General features: G+C 45.7%; 2 protein-coding genes and 1 pseudogene across 2 annotated transcripts; 2 read left to right on the top strand and 1 right to left on the bottom strand.

The window, feature by feature from the left end:
• Positions 1-5,336: 5,336 nt before the first annotated feature.
• On the bottom strand, positions 5,337-9,367 carry LOC123991645 (alpha-N-acetylgalactosaminidase-like). Its single transcript, XM_046293286.1, has 9 exons — positions 9,212-9,367; positions 8,207-8,363; positions 7,890-8,030; positions 7,343-7,554; positions 7,114-7,208; positions 6,838-6,999; positions 6,503-6,700; positions 6,207-6,347; positions 5,337-6,093 (listed from the first exon to the last, which is right to left on the bottom strand). Exons 2-9 carry the CDS (start codon positions 8,359-8,361, stop codon positions 5,890-5,892), a joined length of 1,308 nt encoding a protein of 435 aa, XP_046149242.1. The 5' UTR covers positions 8,362-8,363; positions 9,212-9,367; the 3' UTR covers positions 5,337-5,889.
• A 372-nt stretch (positions 9,368-9,739) lies between these two features.
• LOC123991644 lies at positions 9,740-12,082 on the top strand. Its single transcript, XM_046293285.1, has 2 exons — positions 9,740-9,837; positions 10,574-12,082. Exons 1-2 carry the CDS (start codon positions 9,819-9,821, stop codon positions 11,923-11,925), a joined length of 1,371 nt encoding a protein of 456 aa, XP_046149241.1. The 5' UTR covers positions 9,740-9,818; the 3' UTR covers positions 11,926-12,082.
• A 968-nt stretch (positions 12,083-13,050) lies between these two features.
• LOC123990356 lies at positions 13,051-16,298 on the top strand (annotated as a pseudogene).
• The last annotated feature ends 3,315 nt before the right edge of the window (positions 16,299-19,613 follow it).

Here is a 19,613-nt window from a genome sequence, read left to right as displayed (position 1 = left end):
GGAAAAGGACCCTGGGCACAGCCTGGAGAATATCGCCGCCCCAAAGAAGAACTGGAGACGAAGAAAGCGGAGAGGCGCTGGTATGAAGAGGCAGCATGGCGACACGGATGGAAGCCAGAGAGTCAGCCCCATACATTTATTGGGGGGGGCTCAGGGAGAGTGTGGCAGAGTCAGGGTTCAGACCTGAGCCAACTCCCCCTGTTTATTGTGAGGAGCCAAGGAGGAGACCAGAACCAGAGCCGGTGTTGGAGGTGAGTGAAGCAGAGACTGTGAAGGAGTTAAGGGGGAAAGTGGAGGAGAGAGTTATGAGGGAGTTGCTAGTTTGGTGCTTTAAGTACGATATTCGCCCGATGGAGCGTGTTGGGATTTAATGGCACCTGGGTCAGCGCTCCATACTCGTCCTGAGGTGCGTGTTAGTCGGCTGGTGAAAATTGTGCCAGCCTCACGCACTAGGCCTCCTGTGTACCTACCTAGCCTTGCACGTCCTGTGCCAGTCCTGCTCTCAGGCTCACCAGTACGCCTTCACGGTCCGGTCCATCCTGTGCCACCTTCACACACCAGTCCTCCGGTGGCAGCTCCCCGCACCAGGCTTCCTGTGCGTGTCCTCGGCCCAGTACCACCAGTGCCAGCACCACGCACCAGGCCTTCAGTGTGCCTCGCCTGTTCAGCGCTGCCAGAGCCTTTCTCCTCTCCAGTGCTGTCGGAGTCTCCCGCCTGTTTAGCGCTGCCGGAGCCTCCCGCCTGTTCAGCGCTGCCGGAGCCTTTCTCCTCTCCTGCGCTGCCGGAGTCTCCCGCCTGTTCAGCGCAGCCAGAGCCTTCCTCCACTCCAGCGCTGCCGGAGTCTCCTGCCTGTTCAGAGCAGCCAGAGCTGCCAGCCTGCAGGGAGCAGCCAGAGCTGTCAGTCTGCAGGGAGCAGCCAGAGCTGTCAGTCTGCATGGAGCAGCCAGAGCTGTCAGTCTGCATGGAGCAGCCAGAGCTGTCAGTCTGCATGGAGCAGCCAGAGCTGCCAGTCTGCATGGAGCAGCCTGAGCTGTCAGTCTGCATGGAGCTGCCAGTCTGCATGGAGCAACCAGAGATGCCAGTCAGCATGGAGCAGCCAGATCAGATTTGTGGTGCGTTTTTGTCTTGGGGTTTTGTGGGGTGTCTAGCATAGTCTATGGCTGCCTGAGGCGGTTCTCAATCAGAGTCAGGTGATTATCGTTGTCTCTGATTGGGAACCATATTTAGGCAGCCATATTCTTTGAGTATTTTGTGGGTGATTGTTCCTGTCTCTGTGTTTGTAGTCACCAGATAGGCTGTATAGGTTTTCACGTTCCGTTTGTTGTTTTTGTATTGTTCGTGTTTTTGTCGTTCAATAAACATGTATGAAAATTACCACGCTGCATTTTGGTCCGACTCTCCTTCGACGGATGAAAACCTTAACAGAAACAGAGTCAGGAAATAGAAATCCACGACGTGTCCACGAGGATTCTTCAATAATTGGAGTGCGATTCAAGGACAAAGTCAAGCATGGGGTTTTGTCTGATCAATTTGAGTTATCGGGGTGGGTGGAGAGTAAACTAGAAAATAGATCCTCTCAAGGGGGTGATAACAGTGCCTATACTTATAGGTTGAACAACTTCCGAAGGTTCCTGGCATGTGTGGAGCCTGACGATTAACCAGAAATCGAGGTGGCTAGAGGGAGGACAGTCTGGCCGTGATGCTGTGCCTTGATTTGGAGGTTCTCCCTGATTAGCACATGCTCTAACATCTCCCTAGTGTTTTCATAGCCAGAAGTTTGTCCATGTAGCGTCAGTGTGCAAGAAGGTACAGTCGAGATGTGGTGGATGTCTGGAGGTCGAGCCCCGGCGGCATAGTAGTAACTGTTTAGGTAGTCCTGAAGCCAGGTCCACAGAATGCCAGGTTAGTAAAACGCATACAGGTAGCTAAAGTCAGAGTAGGACAGACAGGGTGTTACTCATGGAGAGGCAGTGAGAAGGGTTGAGGGTGGAGAGGGAGGGAACACTCCCTCTGTTGCTTTGAAAGGCCAATGGCAATAGTGAATGATCCCATGTCAGTGTGTGGACCCCAAAAACTGTGCGTTGATAAATCCAGGTTCTTGGCCGCGATGGTCGTGAACTGCACTGCGCAAGTAGAAAGTAGGTCTGAGAGAATTGCCCTTAATGTGAAAGCGGACAGATGTTTTCTGGAAGTCCAAGACGTAACTGCAGAGAATCTATAGAAGATGTTGGAAGAACTCTGTAGTTTGCATAGTGGGATATGGGTGAGTAGAGTAGTATACAGTATGTATCAAGTAGAAATACAGAAATACTGCAACATTCTATTGAATGCCAACCACCGTTAAACCCCAACGAAGAAGACGACTCTGGGTCGGCTGCTGGAGAAGGAAGACCACTGCCGCTGTCATCACCGGGACCACGTCATACCCTGCTGTCAATGACCTTGCAACCAAAGGGGGACCAGTGGCTCCCTGCTCATGCATTTTTTTCCTCTACCCCCATCTGTCGCCTGCACTGGACCAGACCATGGACTGGGTGCCACACACTTTATGACGACGAGGAATGACTGCCGAACAACTACCGACAAAACACACAAACCAATGGCAGATGAACGACCAATGGGTGGTGGCAGAGGCCCTCTTAACGACTCTCGAGCAGCAAGGACTATCTTTGGGACAGAGCATATGGTTGTTGTGAATGTGTATAGTGTGAACCCAAGATTGTTTTATTTTTAAAAAACGTATTGCGTAGATTAAAATCCACAATTGTGGTGTTACAAGATCATTAGGGGTCTGACAAACTAAGCCATTAGCTTAATCGAAGTTAAATGACAAATATTAATTTCCACAAAGTTTGCTGCTTCAGTGTCTTTAGATATTTTTGTCAGATGTTACAATGGAATACTGAAGTATAATTACAAGAATTTCATAAGTGTCAAAGGCTTTTATTGACAATTACATGAAGTTGATGCAAAGAGTCAATATTTGCAGTGTTGACCCTTCTTTTTCAAGACCTCTGCAATCCACCTTGGCATGCTGTCAATTGGCTTCTGGGCTACATGATGGCAGCCCATTCTTGCATAATCAATGCTTGGAGTTTGTCAGAATTTGTGGGGTTTTGTTTGTCCACCCACCTCTTGAGGATTGACCACAAGTTCTAAATGGGATTAATGTCTCAGGAGTTCTGGTCATGGACCCAGAATATCAATGTTTTGTTCCCCGAGCCACTTGGTTATCACTTTTGCCTTATGGCAAGGTGCTCCATCATGCTGGAAAAGGCATTGTTCGTCACCAAACTGTTCCTGGATGGTTGCTCTCGGAGGAAGTGTTGGTACCATTCTTAATTCGTGGCTGTGTTCTTAGGCAAAATTGTGAGTGAGCCCACTCCCTTGGCTGAGAAGCAACCCCACACATGAATGGTCTCAGGATGCTTTAATGTTGGCATGACACAAGACTGATGGTAGCGCTCACCTTGTCTTCTCTGGACAAGCTTTTTTCCAGATGCCCCAAACAATCCGAAAGGGGATTCATCAGAGAAAATGACTTTACCCCAGTCCTCAGCAGTCCAATCCCTGTACCTTTTGCAGAATATCAGTCTGTCCCTGATATTTTTCCTGGAGAGAAGTGGCTTCTTTGCTGCCCTTCTTGACACCAGGCCATCCTCCAAAAGTCTTTGCCTCACTGTGCATGCAGATGCACTCACACCTGCCTGCTGCCTGCTGCCATTCCTGAGCAAGCTCTGTAGTGGTAGTGTCCCGATCTCGCAGCTGAATCAACTTTAGGAGACGGTCCTGACGCTTTCTGGACTTTCTTGGGTGCCCTGAAGCCTTCTTCACAACAATTGAACCGCTCTCCTCGAAGTTCTTGATTACCTGATAAATGGTTGATTTAGGTGCAATCTTACTGGCAGCAATATCCTTGCCTATGAAGCCCTTTTTGTGCAAAGCAATGATGACAGCACGTGTTTCCTTGCAGTTAACCATGATTGACAGAGGAAGAACAATGATTCCAAGCACCACCCTCCTTTTGAAGCTTCCAGTCTGTTATTTGAACTCAATCAGCATAACAGAGTGATCTCCAGCCTTGTCCTCGTCAACACTCACACCTGTGTTAACGAGAGGATCACTGATATGATGTCAGGCGGTCCTTTTGTGGCAGGGTTGAAATGCAGTGGAAATGTTTTTGGGGGATTCAGATCATTTGCATGGCAAATAAGGACTTTGAAATTAATTTAAATTCATCTGATCACTCTTCATAACATTCTGGAGTATATGCAAATTGCCATCATACAAACTGAGGTTGCAGACTTTGTGAAAATTAATATTTGTGTCCTTCTCAACTTTTGGCCACGACTGTACTTCGAGGGATGAGGCCAGTGGAGGGAAGCACTTGGTGTTCACCTGTGGTCCCTAAGTCCAGTCCACATAGTCAATATAATGTCTCCATACAGGACTGGAGCTGGGCCACAGGAGGTTGGATGAACCAACTTGGAAGGGGTGGGCTGGTGTACCTACTAGGAGAGGTGGTGGATGTAGCCACTTTGAGGGGTGGTGTTTCCACGGGCCTGTTGAAAGGTGTTGTAGTAGAAGGCCTGTTGAAAGGTGTTGTAGTAGAAGGCCTGTTGAAAGTTGTTGTAGAAGGCCTGTTGAAGTTAGGTGGACCATTGTGGCTGTTGGAGGGGTGTTTCCTGGGTGGGCGCCACTGTGTTGGGAGCCAAAGAGCTGCATTCAAACAGGTTCTGGGGGACGGTGGTGGCCAACGGCTGTTGGACGACATGGACATTTTTCTGAAAAGGCTTCTAACAGGTTTCTTAACAGGATGCTTTTTCAAATAATTCAGAAAATCTGTCATAATAATAAATGCGTTTCAAACTGACCTGGGGCGGGTTTCCTAAAAGCATCTTTTGAGCTTGCAAGTCCTAAGTAATTAGGAGTTCTGTTGCAGCAGAGTTCAATCGGACATCAGTCACATCACAATGACAGTTGCATAGAAATATAATCTCATTCTAGTTCTATGTGCAGTTGGTCTGTGTCATCATCCACTGTCAGAGCTAGATGGAAGGATGACTAGTAGTAGCACTGTACAACTTTAATGTGACATTGTATTTCTGTGTCCTCTACAAACAAACTGCCCAGTCACTGTCTTCATCCCGTCCAATTGTGTGTAGACCTTTACTATTACATGCAGGCCGTACTTGGCAGCTCTCTCCGTTCCAATCTCTCTCTGTACTCTGCAGCTGAATTACAGTCCACAAGTAAAACAAGAAATGTAAAATAATCTAAAGAAAGTCAGGACTGCTTCAGTGAGTAGACTAAAGGAACAAAGAAAAGACAATACACACTGGATAAAAAGTGTTTATTGGTTTTTGAACACTTAAGAAAATACAAAAATCATTCACAGCATCAATCGTTTAAAATAAGCTCTGATCATTTCCTGATATTCCTTGAAAACATTTCCCACCAGAGGCCTTAAATCCAGAACATTAAAAACTAGTGCAATGAAAATAGGAGTACCTTTTAAATTAAAACTCGTGAAAATACAAAACTACAGTGCAGTGGCCAGCATCATCATGGTTACTGTCGATTGCATAATCAGAACATTCCTGAGCAGAGTGAAGTCATCTCAGGGAGACAACTGTCATCTTTGTGGAACAACATTAAAAATAGCATTTGCTCTGTCCATTCTGGGAAGAACTACTTTGCTCCCTTCCTTGAGGTATTCATTGAAGAGAATGTTCCCGGGATTACCCATACGTAAAATGTATGCACACATGACTAAATCGCTTTGGATTAAAAAGTCTGCTAAATGGCTTATATGTTGGATTAGTGAAAAAGTAGAGCTGGGAGAAAACAAGTATCATCTTAAGGAGACATCAAAGACCAAGGGGAATGTTACAGTACGATGGGTGAGATACCGTTGGCGTGGCGATGGAAGGCGGGTCCCCTGAGCTTTCCCCCGATGTGGGTGTTCTCCTGGTCCTGGTCAGCAGGGGCTGAGATATACCACATGACCACACCCGAGGGGTTGATGGACACAACAAAGTGTGTGGAGTCCTTCAGTGTGGGCATTTCCCGCTCCGCAAACACATCATAGATCTGGAGAAAGGAAGGTGAGAGATTACGGGACATGAAGGAGAAAAGGAGATATGAAATGGCATGATTGAGGCAACGCCAGCAATATGACTTAGAGAAACCGGGACCAGACTGACCTTGAAGCTGCCAGTGGTGTAGTTGAGTTGTCCCAGGGAGGCCTGGTAGCGGTAAGGCATGTCAGTACGACGACTGAAGAACACTAGAGCACTGGCCTTATCAGACAGAGGGCGCCAGAACACCTCAATACCGCTCTTCTCCTGAGAATCAGACAGGAAGCAAGGTACAGAGAGAAAAAAAAAAAAGATTGAAGGAGGAGAGAATAATAAGTTTGAGGACATTTAGATTCAGCTCAACAACACCTCAGGAGGAATATTTGACCATGATAAGAATATTAGATATATGTGGGTCTTACCTTGATCAGGCGTCTACCCTGGACGCCCATGGGGTCCTGGTTGATGCCGATGGCCACCTTGTTCTGCAGGATGGTGCGTGCCCCGCTACTAATGGTCCTCAGGTCATTGGACATGAAGAGAGGAGCAGCCATGATGGCCCACAGAGCCATCTGAGACCGAGACTGATCCATGCTCAGCCCGAAGTCCCCGACCACCAGCTAGAATACACACAGTCAGTTAGGCCAGAAGCTAAAACATACCTCGGTCATCTCCTCACTCCGCACGACAAATTGGTTAAATCATTGAATAGCAACATTTCCTCTACAGTGAAATGGAGAGTTTGACAAAGACAGACCATGTCAGGGTCATTCCACCGGCCGGGTCCAGCTGCAGGCTGCAGGACGTCTTGGTTGTTGAAGAACCAATCAGCAATGCTCAGCACACTATTCCACGAGTCCTCTATGTCACCATAGTTACGCCACAGGTTACAGATCTCTCCCAGTTGGGTGTAGTTCACCTGAGAAACAAATGTAGAAGAGGTCAACTTAGAAAATGTTTAAATATGATCTGTATATAAACTGGATTGACTTATTACAAAAATATAGAATTATTTAAATTAAATTTGATTAACCTTGGGTGGGAGTCCACCCTGGTAGGCCGGCCAACTGCATGAGTAGCCAATGGGGCGTCCGGTAGCGTTCAGAGCCTTTGACATGGCAGGGTAGCCTATAAGAAAGAACAGTGTGTGTCAAGCAAGCAACTGAGGGTTGAGTTAACCACTTATCTCCCGTTTCAACCTTCAGTATGTCCACCCACAACTCTCCCCCTTCTCATGCCTCCAACTCTCCTCCCTTCCTCACCCTGCTCCTGCTCCGTAGCGTTGGAGTAGCAGCCGTCAAACTTCAGCATGTCCACTTTCCAGTCAGCGAAAGTCTGAGCGTCTATAGTGATCTTGTCCAGGGGGGTCCCAGGGTAACCTCCACATGTGAGTGTGCCCATGTCCCCATAGATACCCAGCTTCAGCCCCCGGTCATGGATGTAGCTCGCCAGGTTGGGGATCCCAGTTGGGAACCTGAGAGAGGAGGTTATAGATACACAGGTTAGACATGTTACACATATTCATACAGACAATAGTTTAAGCACAATAAAGCAAATATACCCCACCTAAGAGAATGGGCTATATGAGTATCATATTTTTTTTTTTTTTTTTTTTTTTAATGACTGACAAGTCAGTGACCTCAATATATTGGTACAATACATGTCAACGACCTCAACATAGATATATTCCACCTGACAGTAGACAACTATGGCAATACATAGATAAGATACAAGTGAAATAAAGTTGTAAACATTAACAGTGCTTGTGAGAACAACAAAACGTGTGTGTTTCTCCGTTCAGTAGCCTACCGCTTAGGGTCAGCCTGCAGGCGTCCATTACTGTCTCTGTCCTTGGAGGCCCAGCAATCGTCTATGTTGACGTAGACATATCCCAGCTCCCTCCAACCATCCTCAGCCAGCCTGTCTGCCATGTCCCGGAACAGAACCTCACTGTGGGAGGACGAAGCAGAGGGAGAGAGGAAAATGTCAGCAGTTCCTATGGCCTATATTATTTTTTTAAAGTGTCAATGTTGCATCAGAAATCTCTTCCTCACCTTGTCTCCTTTCCTTGTTATGAAAGGCATTCCCAAGAATGGGAAGAGTTCAGAATCATATTTTTGTCTTACCTGATGCAGTTCTTGGGGTCGTTCTGACAGTCGATGTCACAGCGGAAGCGTTCCCATGCCAACCAGCCCATAGGAGGGGTCCTCATCAGACCATTGTCCAGGGCCAGGGTGGCCACGAAGAGCGCCAGCACACACAATGCTACTGCAAATCGCATTCCTGAGAGAGACAGACATTTGTTACAGGACAAAGTCACTAAAACTGGGATGTAAGCATCCAGATTTGCCCAAACACAAGGAATGCACGTAAATGGCTTTTATTTGAAAGTATCTGCTTCTGTACAGGCATAATGAACATGACCCTGGTGGACATTCTACATAACTGAATAGAGTCGATGTGCAGTGTGTATTGATACACCTGAGAGTCACATGACTGACTGGGTGTGCCAACTGCCAACTGAGGTAGGAGAGGAGGAGGGGTGGGAAAACGAAGAAGGCGTGACAACACTAACCTGTTTAACCATTTACCATTATAAGACAAACACTACACATTAATAATACCGGAGCTGTACAAGTCACCTGACCATAACTGAACTCAAGGAATGGTTAGCTTGTGCATATGCACAGTGCATACATTGAAACACAAGCAAATACCAGGATACGAAATAAACCAGGATACAAAATAGAACTTAATGACACAATACTGCCCAGAGCTAGGCAGAAACGACAGATGCATTATAGTAGTATCCTGATAATCTGACCATTAGCCTACATGAGAACATGTTAGTTGGTTTGACGTATTGATATAGATTTCAAGTAACGTACAGCAAGTATATAGTCCTTGGATAGGGAACAGCGACTTGAATTGCTACTGTAGCTACGAATCACTTAGCAGAACACCGCAATAGTGATACATTGTAACAATAACTGGTTCTTCAAAGGGAGTCTAGTAACTTTAGCCTGATACAGATACTATGCAACTTTAGATGCAAATATATCTAACAAGAATCGACTTTCAATTAGCACAAATCCTGTATCAAACTTTGCAAGAATGAATTCAATACTCACTGGGTTATTTTTTTTACAGCTTGCAAAGCAGCGTTCGGTTAGTGCCTCAAGGGTGTCGCCTATGCTCTGCTTTGAAAAGAATACAAACCACCTCTGATCACACGTTTGAGGAAGCGGTTATCACATGATCCAGCGCGTTGTTGTCAGCTGACAAAAGAGGGGCGGTGAGAAGGAAAGGAAGCAATTACGGTTATGAAGGAACCTAAACCCTGTTAGAATAATATTCAAATAAATGCATCCTTCCCTCCTTTCCTTGAAGTACAGATGTGACACGTGACATACTCACTGCTCCACACAAAATCTTGAGAAATGAATTTTGAAAAACATAACCGCGACCTACTTGCATTGCAAGTTGTTAAATGAGTCTAAGGATGTTAAGGGAGTCTAAGAATGAGTAGTAATAAAACAAATGTGTCAACTTGTCATACATTAATAACAAGAATGACAGTAATAAGGCCACTAAGAAAAACGATATATATATATATTATTATTATTATTATTATTATTTAATGGGTTAGTTACTGGAAAAACTGCAGTGCTTGTCACATGTCATGAGAATCCGAGAGGTGGAGCTAAAGACAGGAAGTCAGTGGATCCACTTGCTGTTATGGCAGGAACAGACCAGGGTAAGGTATTCGCGTCTGTAGTAGTTTAACACTCAAAGTAACTTTGATTTGTAATTTTACTCTGTATGTTTTCTGTCTCCGTGTACCTGTTAGCACATATTCTATCCAATAGGTTTAGTAAGAACCTGCTCTTTTAAATAAAACCTGGGGAGCTTGCAGGCATGACAGAGTTGAGTTAAGAGCAATTCAACTCTGAGTAGAAACACCATTGAATATTGCAGCCAAAACTTTGTGCGTCATAACGTTACACTATGGACAAATGGTCTGTTGAGTTTAGTTTGTTGACTTTTCGGGTAAGTCAGTCACTCTTTCAGGTTTGAATTTCAGTGTGTTAAGAGATCGGGTGCGGTGTGGTTTCCGTATACCGTGACAGAGTGACTAGTCTTGACAAGGAAGGAAGAGTGTATTACTGATAGTTTTGTTGTCTGGCCTGGTTATTAACAAGTTTCCCACACGTCACTGCATTCCATAGTGATACAATATCTATTCACATTATAGCTGTAACATCTGCTAACCATGTGTATGTGACCAACATTTTTTTATTTGATTGAGCTTTTTCAGCTGTGACAGTGCGTTCTCGTGTTGGTTGTTCTACTCTTGTCCTTCACTGACACCTGGTGGACAATATGAGTGGTCTCAGTCTAGACTCTAGGTCTATTCAAAGTGGGTGTAGCTCTTCCAGAACTGTTCATACTCACAGTGGTAAAGTAGAGAATCATATTCTGTCTCTCCCTAGGTGTGGTTGGAATGGTGGAGGTGGTCCTGAGGAGCATAGCGGCCGGGTTCGCCATCGGAGACACGGCTCTGGCTGCAGCCGAACCCTACTTGACCACTACTGGACCACTTATGATCACCGCTGCCCGAGCAGCAGGAGAGGTTGGCGTGGCGGGGGTGGGAGCGGTAGCCACGTGCCTGGTGTTCACTACGGCGTTGGTATCCATGGGAACCGGACTTCTCCTCGCCTCCATGGTGATGCGACTGATGGGGGGGGAAGGAGGAGGTGGAGCTAGAGCAAAGGCGGCGGAGATTGCTGGAGGGGTCACCATCACAGTGGGAGCCGTGGTAACTGGAACACTTGTGGGCGCACTCCCCGTGTGGGGCCACTTCCTGGTCCAGTGCGTCATGGTCCTGCTAGTGTACCCTTACACTTACGTGAATGAGATGACCGCGGTCCTCTCTGTTTTTTTCTCTACTCTCTACCTCAGTGTGGCGATGGGCCGTTTGGGCGTTATCACAGGACTATTTACTATGGCCATTGCTATCTCGTCCCTCTGTGTCCTACTGAAGGCCCTATCAGAGAGAAGAATACAGCAGAGAGCCGAAGGAAACAGCAAATGGTCAGAGAGGTTACTGCTATACTCAGTTGTTGTGGCAATAGTAGGTTTCCCTATGGGTACGGGGGATACAGGTGGGACAGGGTCAGAGGTGACTGTGATGCTGGGGTCAGTGCTGTGGGTGGGGACAATGGCTGCAGGATTGCTAGGAGCTGCTCTGGGAACAGTGGCTGTGGTGAGTTTGGGACCAGAGGGGGCAGCGAGGGTGGCGGTGGGGGCGGCAGTGGCATCCTCTTGTACCCTGAGACTCATTCTACCAGTATGCGCTTTGCTGGGGTCGGGGGGCAGCATAGGGGGTCTGTTAGGGGGAGCCACGGCTGCAGGGGTGTCACTGGGGGCCGCCAGTGTTGCTGCTGGATCGGAATTTAGAACCAGAGCGACGACACTAGTAGTTCTAGGCTCTGTAGCAGTAGGTGCGGTGCTAGGCTTCTGGGGTCTAGCACTGGGAACTGCCATTCTGGGACCAGCAGAAATAATAACAGTGACCTTTGTTGCAGTGGGGGCCTTTATACTGGGTGCACCAAAGAGTCCGTTCCACACTCAGATTAAACTGAGGGGTGAGGTCCTCACAGGGACCCGCCTGATAGGAGGAATCGGCATGGAAACAGTAACCGCGGCTGCTGCACCCCTCGGAGCGGGGGCACTGGGAACAGCAGCGCTAGGAACTGCTGCATTGGGAAGACTGGGGACAGTAGGAGTACTGGTGGCAGCGGTAGTGGCTCTGGGAAAAACAACATGTGGATTGGGAGCCTGAGACAGGTGCTTCCAGCAGCAGACTGTGTTATCTCTGCTAATTCTCTCTGTGTGTGTGTGCACGTATTTGTACGTTACTGAGACTTTACAGAATACATTGACATTATATGGCAGGTTACTGACCTAACAAATCCCAATAAACTTGAAGTATAAATCAAGGTGTGTATCATTTGTCTTTGATTATGAGGATGGTCATTAGGAGCAGGCTGCAGGACTGGGTTTTGGGTTTAATGATGGATGTATGAGAACTACCACCCTCTCCCTTCTTCCTTATTCTCTCCATTCCCTGCTCCATCCCTTCCCCATGACACAGATGATTCAGGAGAATGTTGAGCAGCAGTCACGTCAGGCATGGGGAAGGTCATATGCCTGGCTGCTGCGTGTGCCTGCCAAGTGTCATGCGTCTCACCTTTGGGCTGAGTCCCTCGAACGGCTCTGCCAGGTCTTCTGACGGCGGCAACAGCAGTGGTGGAAACAGTACCCAACTGTCATACTTGAGTAAAAGTAAAGATACCCAAATAGAAAATTACTCCAGTAAAAGTAATACAGTAAAATTCTACTTGAGTAAAAGTATTTGATTTAAAATATACTTAAGTATCAAAAGTAAATGTAATTGCTGAAATATACTTAAGTAGCAAAAGTACATTTAAATTTAAAATTCCTTATATTAAGCAAACCAGACGGCACAATTCTTATCATTTTTTTTTTCAATTTACGACTAGCCAGGGCCAGACTCAAATATTCAGACAACTTACAAACGAAGCGTGTGTGTTTAGTGAGTCCGCCAGATCAGAGGCAGTCGGGATGACCAGGGATGTTCTCTTGATAAGTGTGTGAATTGGACCATTTTCCTGTCCTGCTAAGCATTCAAAATGTAACGAGTACATTTGGGTGTCAGGGAAAATGTATGGAGTAAAAAGTACAATATTTTCTTAAGGAATGTAGTGAAGTAAAAGTAGTCAAATGTAAAGTACAGATTCCCCCAAAAAACTACGTAACTAGTACTTTAAAGTATTTTTACTTAACTACTTTACACCACTGAGCAACAGGAAACTCTTCGTGCTGGTGGTGTTTTCCTCACTTCTCAACTGCCGACCTCGTCATGTGTGCGACGGACACACTTGCAATGGTCGTGGTACTGGCAGTTGGCCTTGCGGGGGATATTGTACTCTACATGCTGTGCAAGCTCCCTGCGGCATCTGTTGCTTGCGCTAAGGTACCATACATAGTCCTGCTGATGATAGCCGTGCATGTGTTGTGCTATCTGGGGCTGAACTACCAGACCCTGGTTCCTTTCACTGATCCTGGTCCATCTCCTGCTGCACACAGCCCTGTCCTGTGGGAACCACACACTGGTGCTGGGGTCATCATCGAGACAGCCTGCAGGGAACCATGCTGCTCAGACAGGTAAAGGAGAGATGGACGTGGGTTGAGATTGGGAGGTGTGGGCAGAATGGGAGGTGGGTGCTTGTGTAAGTGAAACACTGGCCGGTAAGAGAGGGCATGATACAGGGGAGAAGACCTGAAACATCACACAGCACTCTAAACTCAGCTAATCAGTTGCCTTTGTGTATCAGGTTAGGCAAGACAGTTCTGCAGGGATCTGTGGGACACAGCTGAGGCTATTTTTTGAAGATTGTTGTTGAAGCAGAGCTTGTTGTCAAGGAAGTGAGTTTGTGTTTATACAGGACCTACCACCCCCACCTACCATCAACCAATCATGTCAATGTAGAGCTATAGGGAGCCCTCCGCATTGTTACATCATTTGGGCGGCACATGGTGATGCGGTACTGAGCTCAATTTGGCCTCTGCATGCCTCCAGAGGCTTCGCAATTGCGTCACAACATCCATACAACGCCTCCGACCACATTTTCGGGTCAAGCATATATTGGTTTTGAGCATCACAATGCTCCCACAGCACCCCTCATAAACCTGTCAGTCACAACTTCCTCTTCAGCAGCATGTTGATATGTTCATGCCTCCCCCTATCTGCCCCTCTCACCCAGCTCCTGGTTAACTGGGTGTTGTACCTGTGTGCAGTCACCGTCTCCCCCTCACCTACGGAAAGAAATCGCAGCAGCCCCACCCCCAAACTACTTCCCGCAGCTATGTACCCAGCAGGTGTGTGTGTCTGTGGCCTGATGCCCCACTGACCTTTTACCACTTTACAGGTGTGCTGTCACCTATAGCTGTTAGCAATGTGCTGGAACACTCAGTGCTGCTCGATTTACAGTCTGAAGTCACTGCAGCTGATGAGACAATAATCGTGCCCTCCATCCTCTATCCTCTCCTACGCTTGTCCCTGACTGCTACTATTTGTGGAGCAAACAGTATGGGCCCTATAGAGAGAGAGCATTCCCAGAGTACCAAAGAGGCAGTGGAGGCTTCTGAGAGACGGGTGCAGCCAGTTTATCAGAACACATCTATTAAGCAATTTTGTTTTCTCTGCCCCCCCCCCCCTTCTCTCTCTCTGTCTCTGTCTCTCTTGCAGTATCCTGTTTGGTGATTTAGTGGGTTTTAACCAGTTTTCCTCAGCGTGTATGTCTTGCTTTGTCTCTCCATGGCCTTGTTTCAAGTCAGTTCAAGGGGCTTTATTGGCATGGGAAACATATGTTATCATTGCCAAAGCAAGTGAAGTCTCCTTGTGTTGTTCTCTCCCTCTCCTCATCTCACACGACAATATGTCATGTTATGAGACTTTCACACTCATCCGACTTCCTTGTGCTGTTTTTAAAATACACTGTTTATTTCTCTCACAAACACACACAGCTCATGACATACATTCATATCATGTCTGTCGTTGATTCTCTCCTCTCTCCACCCTCTCCCTCCATGCAGCAACACCACCAGTTGTGTATCAAGATCCTGGGAGACTGTTACTACTGTATCTGTGGCCTGCCTGGTTACCGTGACGACCACACAGCTTGCGCCATCATAATGGGCCTGGCCATGGTGGAGGCCGACTCGTAAATTAGGGGAAGGACGAGAGTGCTTGCGAGCACGTGTTCTCCCTGCGTGTTCACATTTCCCAGAGGACTATGGAGAGTTTGACCTAGAGCTGGGAAACTAAGGGGAGAGGTGTAAGTACCTGCTGGAGAAAGGCATAGACACCTACCTGTTACTGGTCCCCAAGGAAACCACCCAGGTCAACAGACTCAACGGGGTGGTGAGAGATGACCTCTTTCTGTCTAGCATGGTTCTGTAAATGAAATGTTTTATATTCCTCTCCCTCTATCTCCCCCCTCGTTTTTCAGAATGGAAACTCTCCCCAGTTGATTAACACCACATAGACCAATGGGAGCATTGGCTCAGTCCGGGCCACGCCAATAGAGTTAAAACAGGAAGACACACAGGTACACCTAACAGGTAGCCCTTTCCTGCAGTCAAATTACCTAGTGACCTCATGGGTGGAATGTTATTCATATTTTTCATAATTTTATAATAAACATAATTTTTTTAAGCCTGCCGAAAATCCGGTGTTTCTATGTCAAATGGTTTTGTTATATTTCAATCTTCTCTGGTGTACATAACTCAAAATGTAATACATTTCAACATTTTTAATCCCATAACCATGTGTGTGAGATTCATACTTCTGTTTCAAAGTAGATTTGTTTAAATCTACCAAGAAACACTGTGACACTGATTTTTCAATTTTTCAGTTTAAGATTTCCTATAGATTTGACTAAAGTGTGTGAATTTCAATGTGAGCCTATTTATGACCTTTGACAAGCCCTCAGCGTCAGATAAACAAGAAGACGGAAGCCAGGGAGTGTGAACAGGAGCTGAACAGACTACTGAACCTGGAGCTGCTGGAGAGAGAACGAAGAGACATAAGTGAGGAGGAGAAGGGGAAAGAGTGGATAGAATAGGGAGTTGCTCCGAGAACCCCAAACACCACAGCTACATGGCGGTGCTGTCACTCGTGGTTACCACCATATACTGGTGCGGGGTCAGCCAGCTGGTCAAGCTGGGGCTCATGCTGCTGGTCGTTGTGACAACGGGTGTCATCAACATCTACAGCTGTAGGGACATCTACAAACTATATGACTTCATACGATTTACCAGCTACAGGTGAGGAACAATAACCCCTCAAGTGGTGCTAAAAACATGTACTGAAATGGTAGGTAGGTAAAGTGTAAAGCCGTGGATACTCAATATGTTCCCTCTCGCTCTCCCCCGTCTTCTCTCTGACCTCAGGACATCTGTAGTCCCTTCCAAGTACCTGATGACAGTGATAGTCATTATCATGAGGATAAGCTTCTACTACTTTGCCAGACATGTGTGTCACTGTTCCTGTGAAAAATTGAGGTGTATGACTGGAAGGTTAGGGTGTTTGAGATGAAGCACTGGTCACCAACATGCTGCCTGAACTAGAGGTTGACCAATTATGATTTTTCAACGCCGATACCGATTATTGGAGGACTAAAAAAGCAGATACCGATTAATCGTCCGGTTTTATTTATTTATTTATTTGTAATAATGACAATTACAAAAATACTGAATGAACACTTATTTTAACTTAATATAATACATCAATGAAATCAATTTAGCCTCAAATAAATAATGAAACATGTTCAATTTGGTTTAAATAATGCAAAAACAAAGTGTTGGAGAAGAAAGTAAAAGTGCAATATGTGCTATGTAAGAAAGCTAATGTTTCAGTTCCTTGCTCAGAACATGAGAACATATGAAAGCCGGTGGTTCCTTTTAACATGAGTCTTCAATATTCCCAGGTAAGAAGTTTTAGGTTGTAGTTATTATAGGAATTATAGGACTATTTCCCTCTATACCATTTGTATTTCATTAACCTTTGACTATTGGATGTTCTTATAGGCACTTTAGTATTGCCAGTGTAACAGTATAGCTTCCGTCCCTCTCCTCGCTCCTCCTTGGGCTCGAACCAGCAAGACAACGACAACAGCTACCATCGAAACAGCATTACCCATGCAGAGCAAGGGGAACAACTACTAGAAGGTTCAGGGCGAGTGACATCTGAAACGCTATTAGGGCACGCTAACTAGCTAGCCATTTCCCTTCGGTTACACCAGCCTCATCTCGGAAGATGATAGGCTTGAAGGCATAAACAGCGCACTGCTTGAACGCACAACGAAGAGCTGCTGGCAAAACACACGAAAGTGCTGTTTGAATGAATGTTTACTCGCCTGCTTCTGCCTACCACCGCTCAGTCAGATACTTAGATACTTGTATGCTTGTATGCTCAGTCAGATTATATGCAACACAGGACACGCTAGATAATATCTAGTAATATCATCAACCATGTGTAGTTAGTTAACTAGTGATTTTGATTGTTTTTTATAAGTTTAATGCTAGCTAGCAACTTACCTTGGCTTACTGCATTCACTTCCAGGGCTCTAATCAAATCAAATCTAATTTTATTTGTCACATACACATGGTTAGCAGATGTTAATGCGAGTGTAGCGAAATGATTGTGCTTCTAGTTCCGACAATGCAGTTTAAGTCAAACGGCAAGAGAGACGAGGTGAGAGAAGGAATGGGGAGTAAAAAGATAGAGGGAAAATGAAAATACAAACAAGAAGGGAGAGAGACTCCCAAAGAAAGGGTATGGGTAAAAAATACAGCGAGCTGTAAAACGTTTTTCTTACCCTTCAGTTTTGTTTCTCCTCTGTAGGAGCTGTACAGACAGTCAAATGATGAGAAGATTACAAAGCCACGGGAAGTAGTTTAGAGGTGGGGCTGCTGTGATTTTTTTCTGTAGATGAGGGGGAGTCAGTGACTGCACACAAGTAGACACACTTGACAGTGTGAGTCATCTAAACCCACTGTGTGTGTGTGTGTGTGTTTCTTTTTAGTACAGTAAATGAATAATTGGATATTAGTTTAGGAAAAGAAATAGGAATTAACTGACTTATTTTTAATATCACGTACAGTTGAAGTCGGATGTTTACATACACCTTAGCCAAATACATTTAAACTCAGTTTTTCACAATTCCTGACATTTAATCCTAGTAAAAAATATGTTTTAGGTCAGTTAGGATCACCACTTTATTTTAAGAATGTGAAATGTCAGAATAATAGTAGAGAAAATTATATATTTCAGCTTGTATTTCTTTCATCACATTCCCAGTGGGTCAGAAGTTTACATACACTCAATTAGTACTTGGTAGCATTGCCTTTAAATTGTTTCACTTGGGTCAAATGTTTCAGCTGGCCTTACACAAGCTTCCCACAATAAGTTGAGTGAATTTTGGCCCATTCCTCCTGACTGAGCTGGTGTAACTGAGTCAGGTTTGTAGGCCTCCTTGCTCGCACATGCTTTTTCAGTTCTGCCCACAAATTTTCTATAGGATTGAGGTCAGGGCTTTGTGATGGCCACTCCAATACCTTGACTTTGTTGTCCTTAAGCCATTTTGCCACAACTTTGGAAGTATGCTTGGGGTCATTGTCCATTTGGAAGACCCATTTGCGACCAAGCTTTAACTTCCTAACTGATGTCTTGAGATGTTGATTCAATCCACCTACTATCCACCTACTTTTCCTTCCTCATGATGCCATCTATTTTGTGAAGTGCACCAGTCCCTCCTGCAGCAAAGCACCCCACAACATGATGCTGCCACCCCTGTGCTTCACGGTTGGGATGGTGTTCTTCGGCTTGCGAGCTTCCCCATTTTTCGGGCCAATGTGACAAAGGGGTGACTCCATGACCTGGACACAGCACAAACTAAGCTAAGGGGAAAACAATCTCCTAAAAAAGAAAACACAATCACTCAAAAATCATTCCTGTGAATTCAATGTGCGGGTCATAGGACTTGAAACTGGTATGGAAGTGGGCAACCCAACATCCTTCATGACCAATCATTTCTATGAGTTGTTTTGTCTGGAGAAGCAAGGCGCACGGGACCCCTCTGGAACAGATCCCAGTGTATGATTGTTAGAATCCACAGTTTTTAAGTCAAACGGCAAATTGTTCGTCTCAAAGCGGAATCGGGAGCTCTTACTTATGTGGAGAAGAGGATCAGCATCTACCCAGATCTGAGTGCCGAACTGCTGAAACAGATGACGACCTATAGTACAATGAGGTGAGATCAGAGCTTTGCTAGCTAAACCTGAGATGCGGCTTCATCCACCCGGCAAAATTCCTCATAACCTTCCAGAATACAACACACATTTTTCACTGCCAAAGAGGCTCAATACTTCCTTAAGAAACACATCAAGCCCAACACACAAAAGGGACAAGCCGACAGAGATATTCAGGTATTCTGTCCATGCACAATCATGCAGCCTAGCCCATGGCTGTAATGCTGCCCTCAGCATAAAACAACGAGGACACCCTTCAATTGGGTAAAAGGAACACTTATTATTATTGCTGAACATTGGACTTCATTCTCATTATATTGCCTATGGTCCAGGACATTTAGATAATGATAACTTCACGTCAATTAATGGACAATATATTAAAGTGTCATACAGACTGGGGCTGCTTCCTTGTGGGGCTACAGCGCATTACATGGGCTAAACTGTTTAGAATAGATGGCCAGTCCCAAATGGGATACCACACAATCCTTTTTTTTATGGCTGTCCCCCTCTGTTTACACTTCTGAATGTATCTCCCAGGAGGACTTGGCCTACAGGCCACGATTAATTATTGTGAAGACTTTAGCCTGCATTTCCTGCACATACACTCTACTTTTTTCTTTCTTTGTACATAGT

This window comes from Oncorhynchus gorbuscha, linkage group LG12 (genome assembly GCF_021184085.1).
Source record: "Oncorhynchus gorbuscha isolate QuinsamMale2020 ecotype Even-year linkage group LG12, OgorEven_v1.0, whole genome shotgun sequence".
NCBI classification, from domain to species: domain Eukaryota; kingdom Metazoa; phylum Chordata; class Actinopteri; order Salmoniformes; family Salmonidae; genus Oncorhynchus; species Oncorhynchus gorbuscha.
The sequence above is the reverse complement of the archived record's forward strand: the minus strand, read 5'-3'. Positions and strand labels throughout refer to the sequence as shown.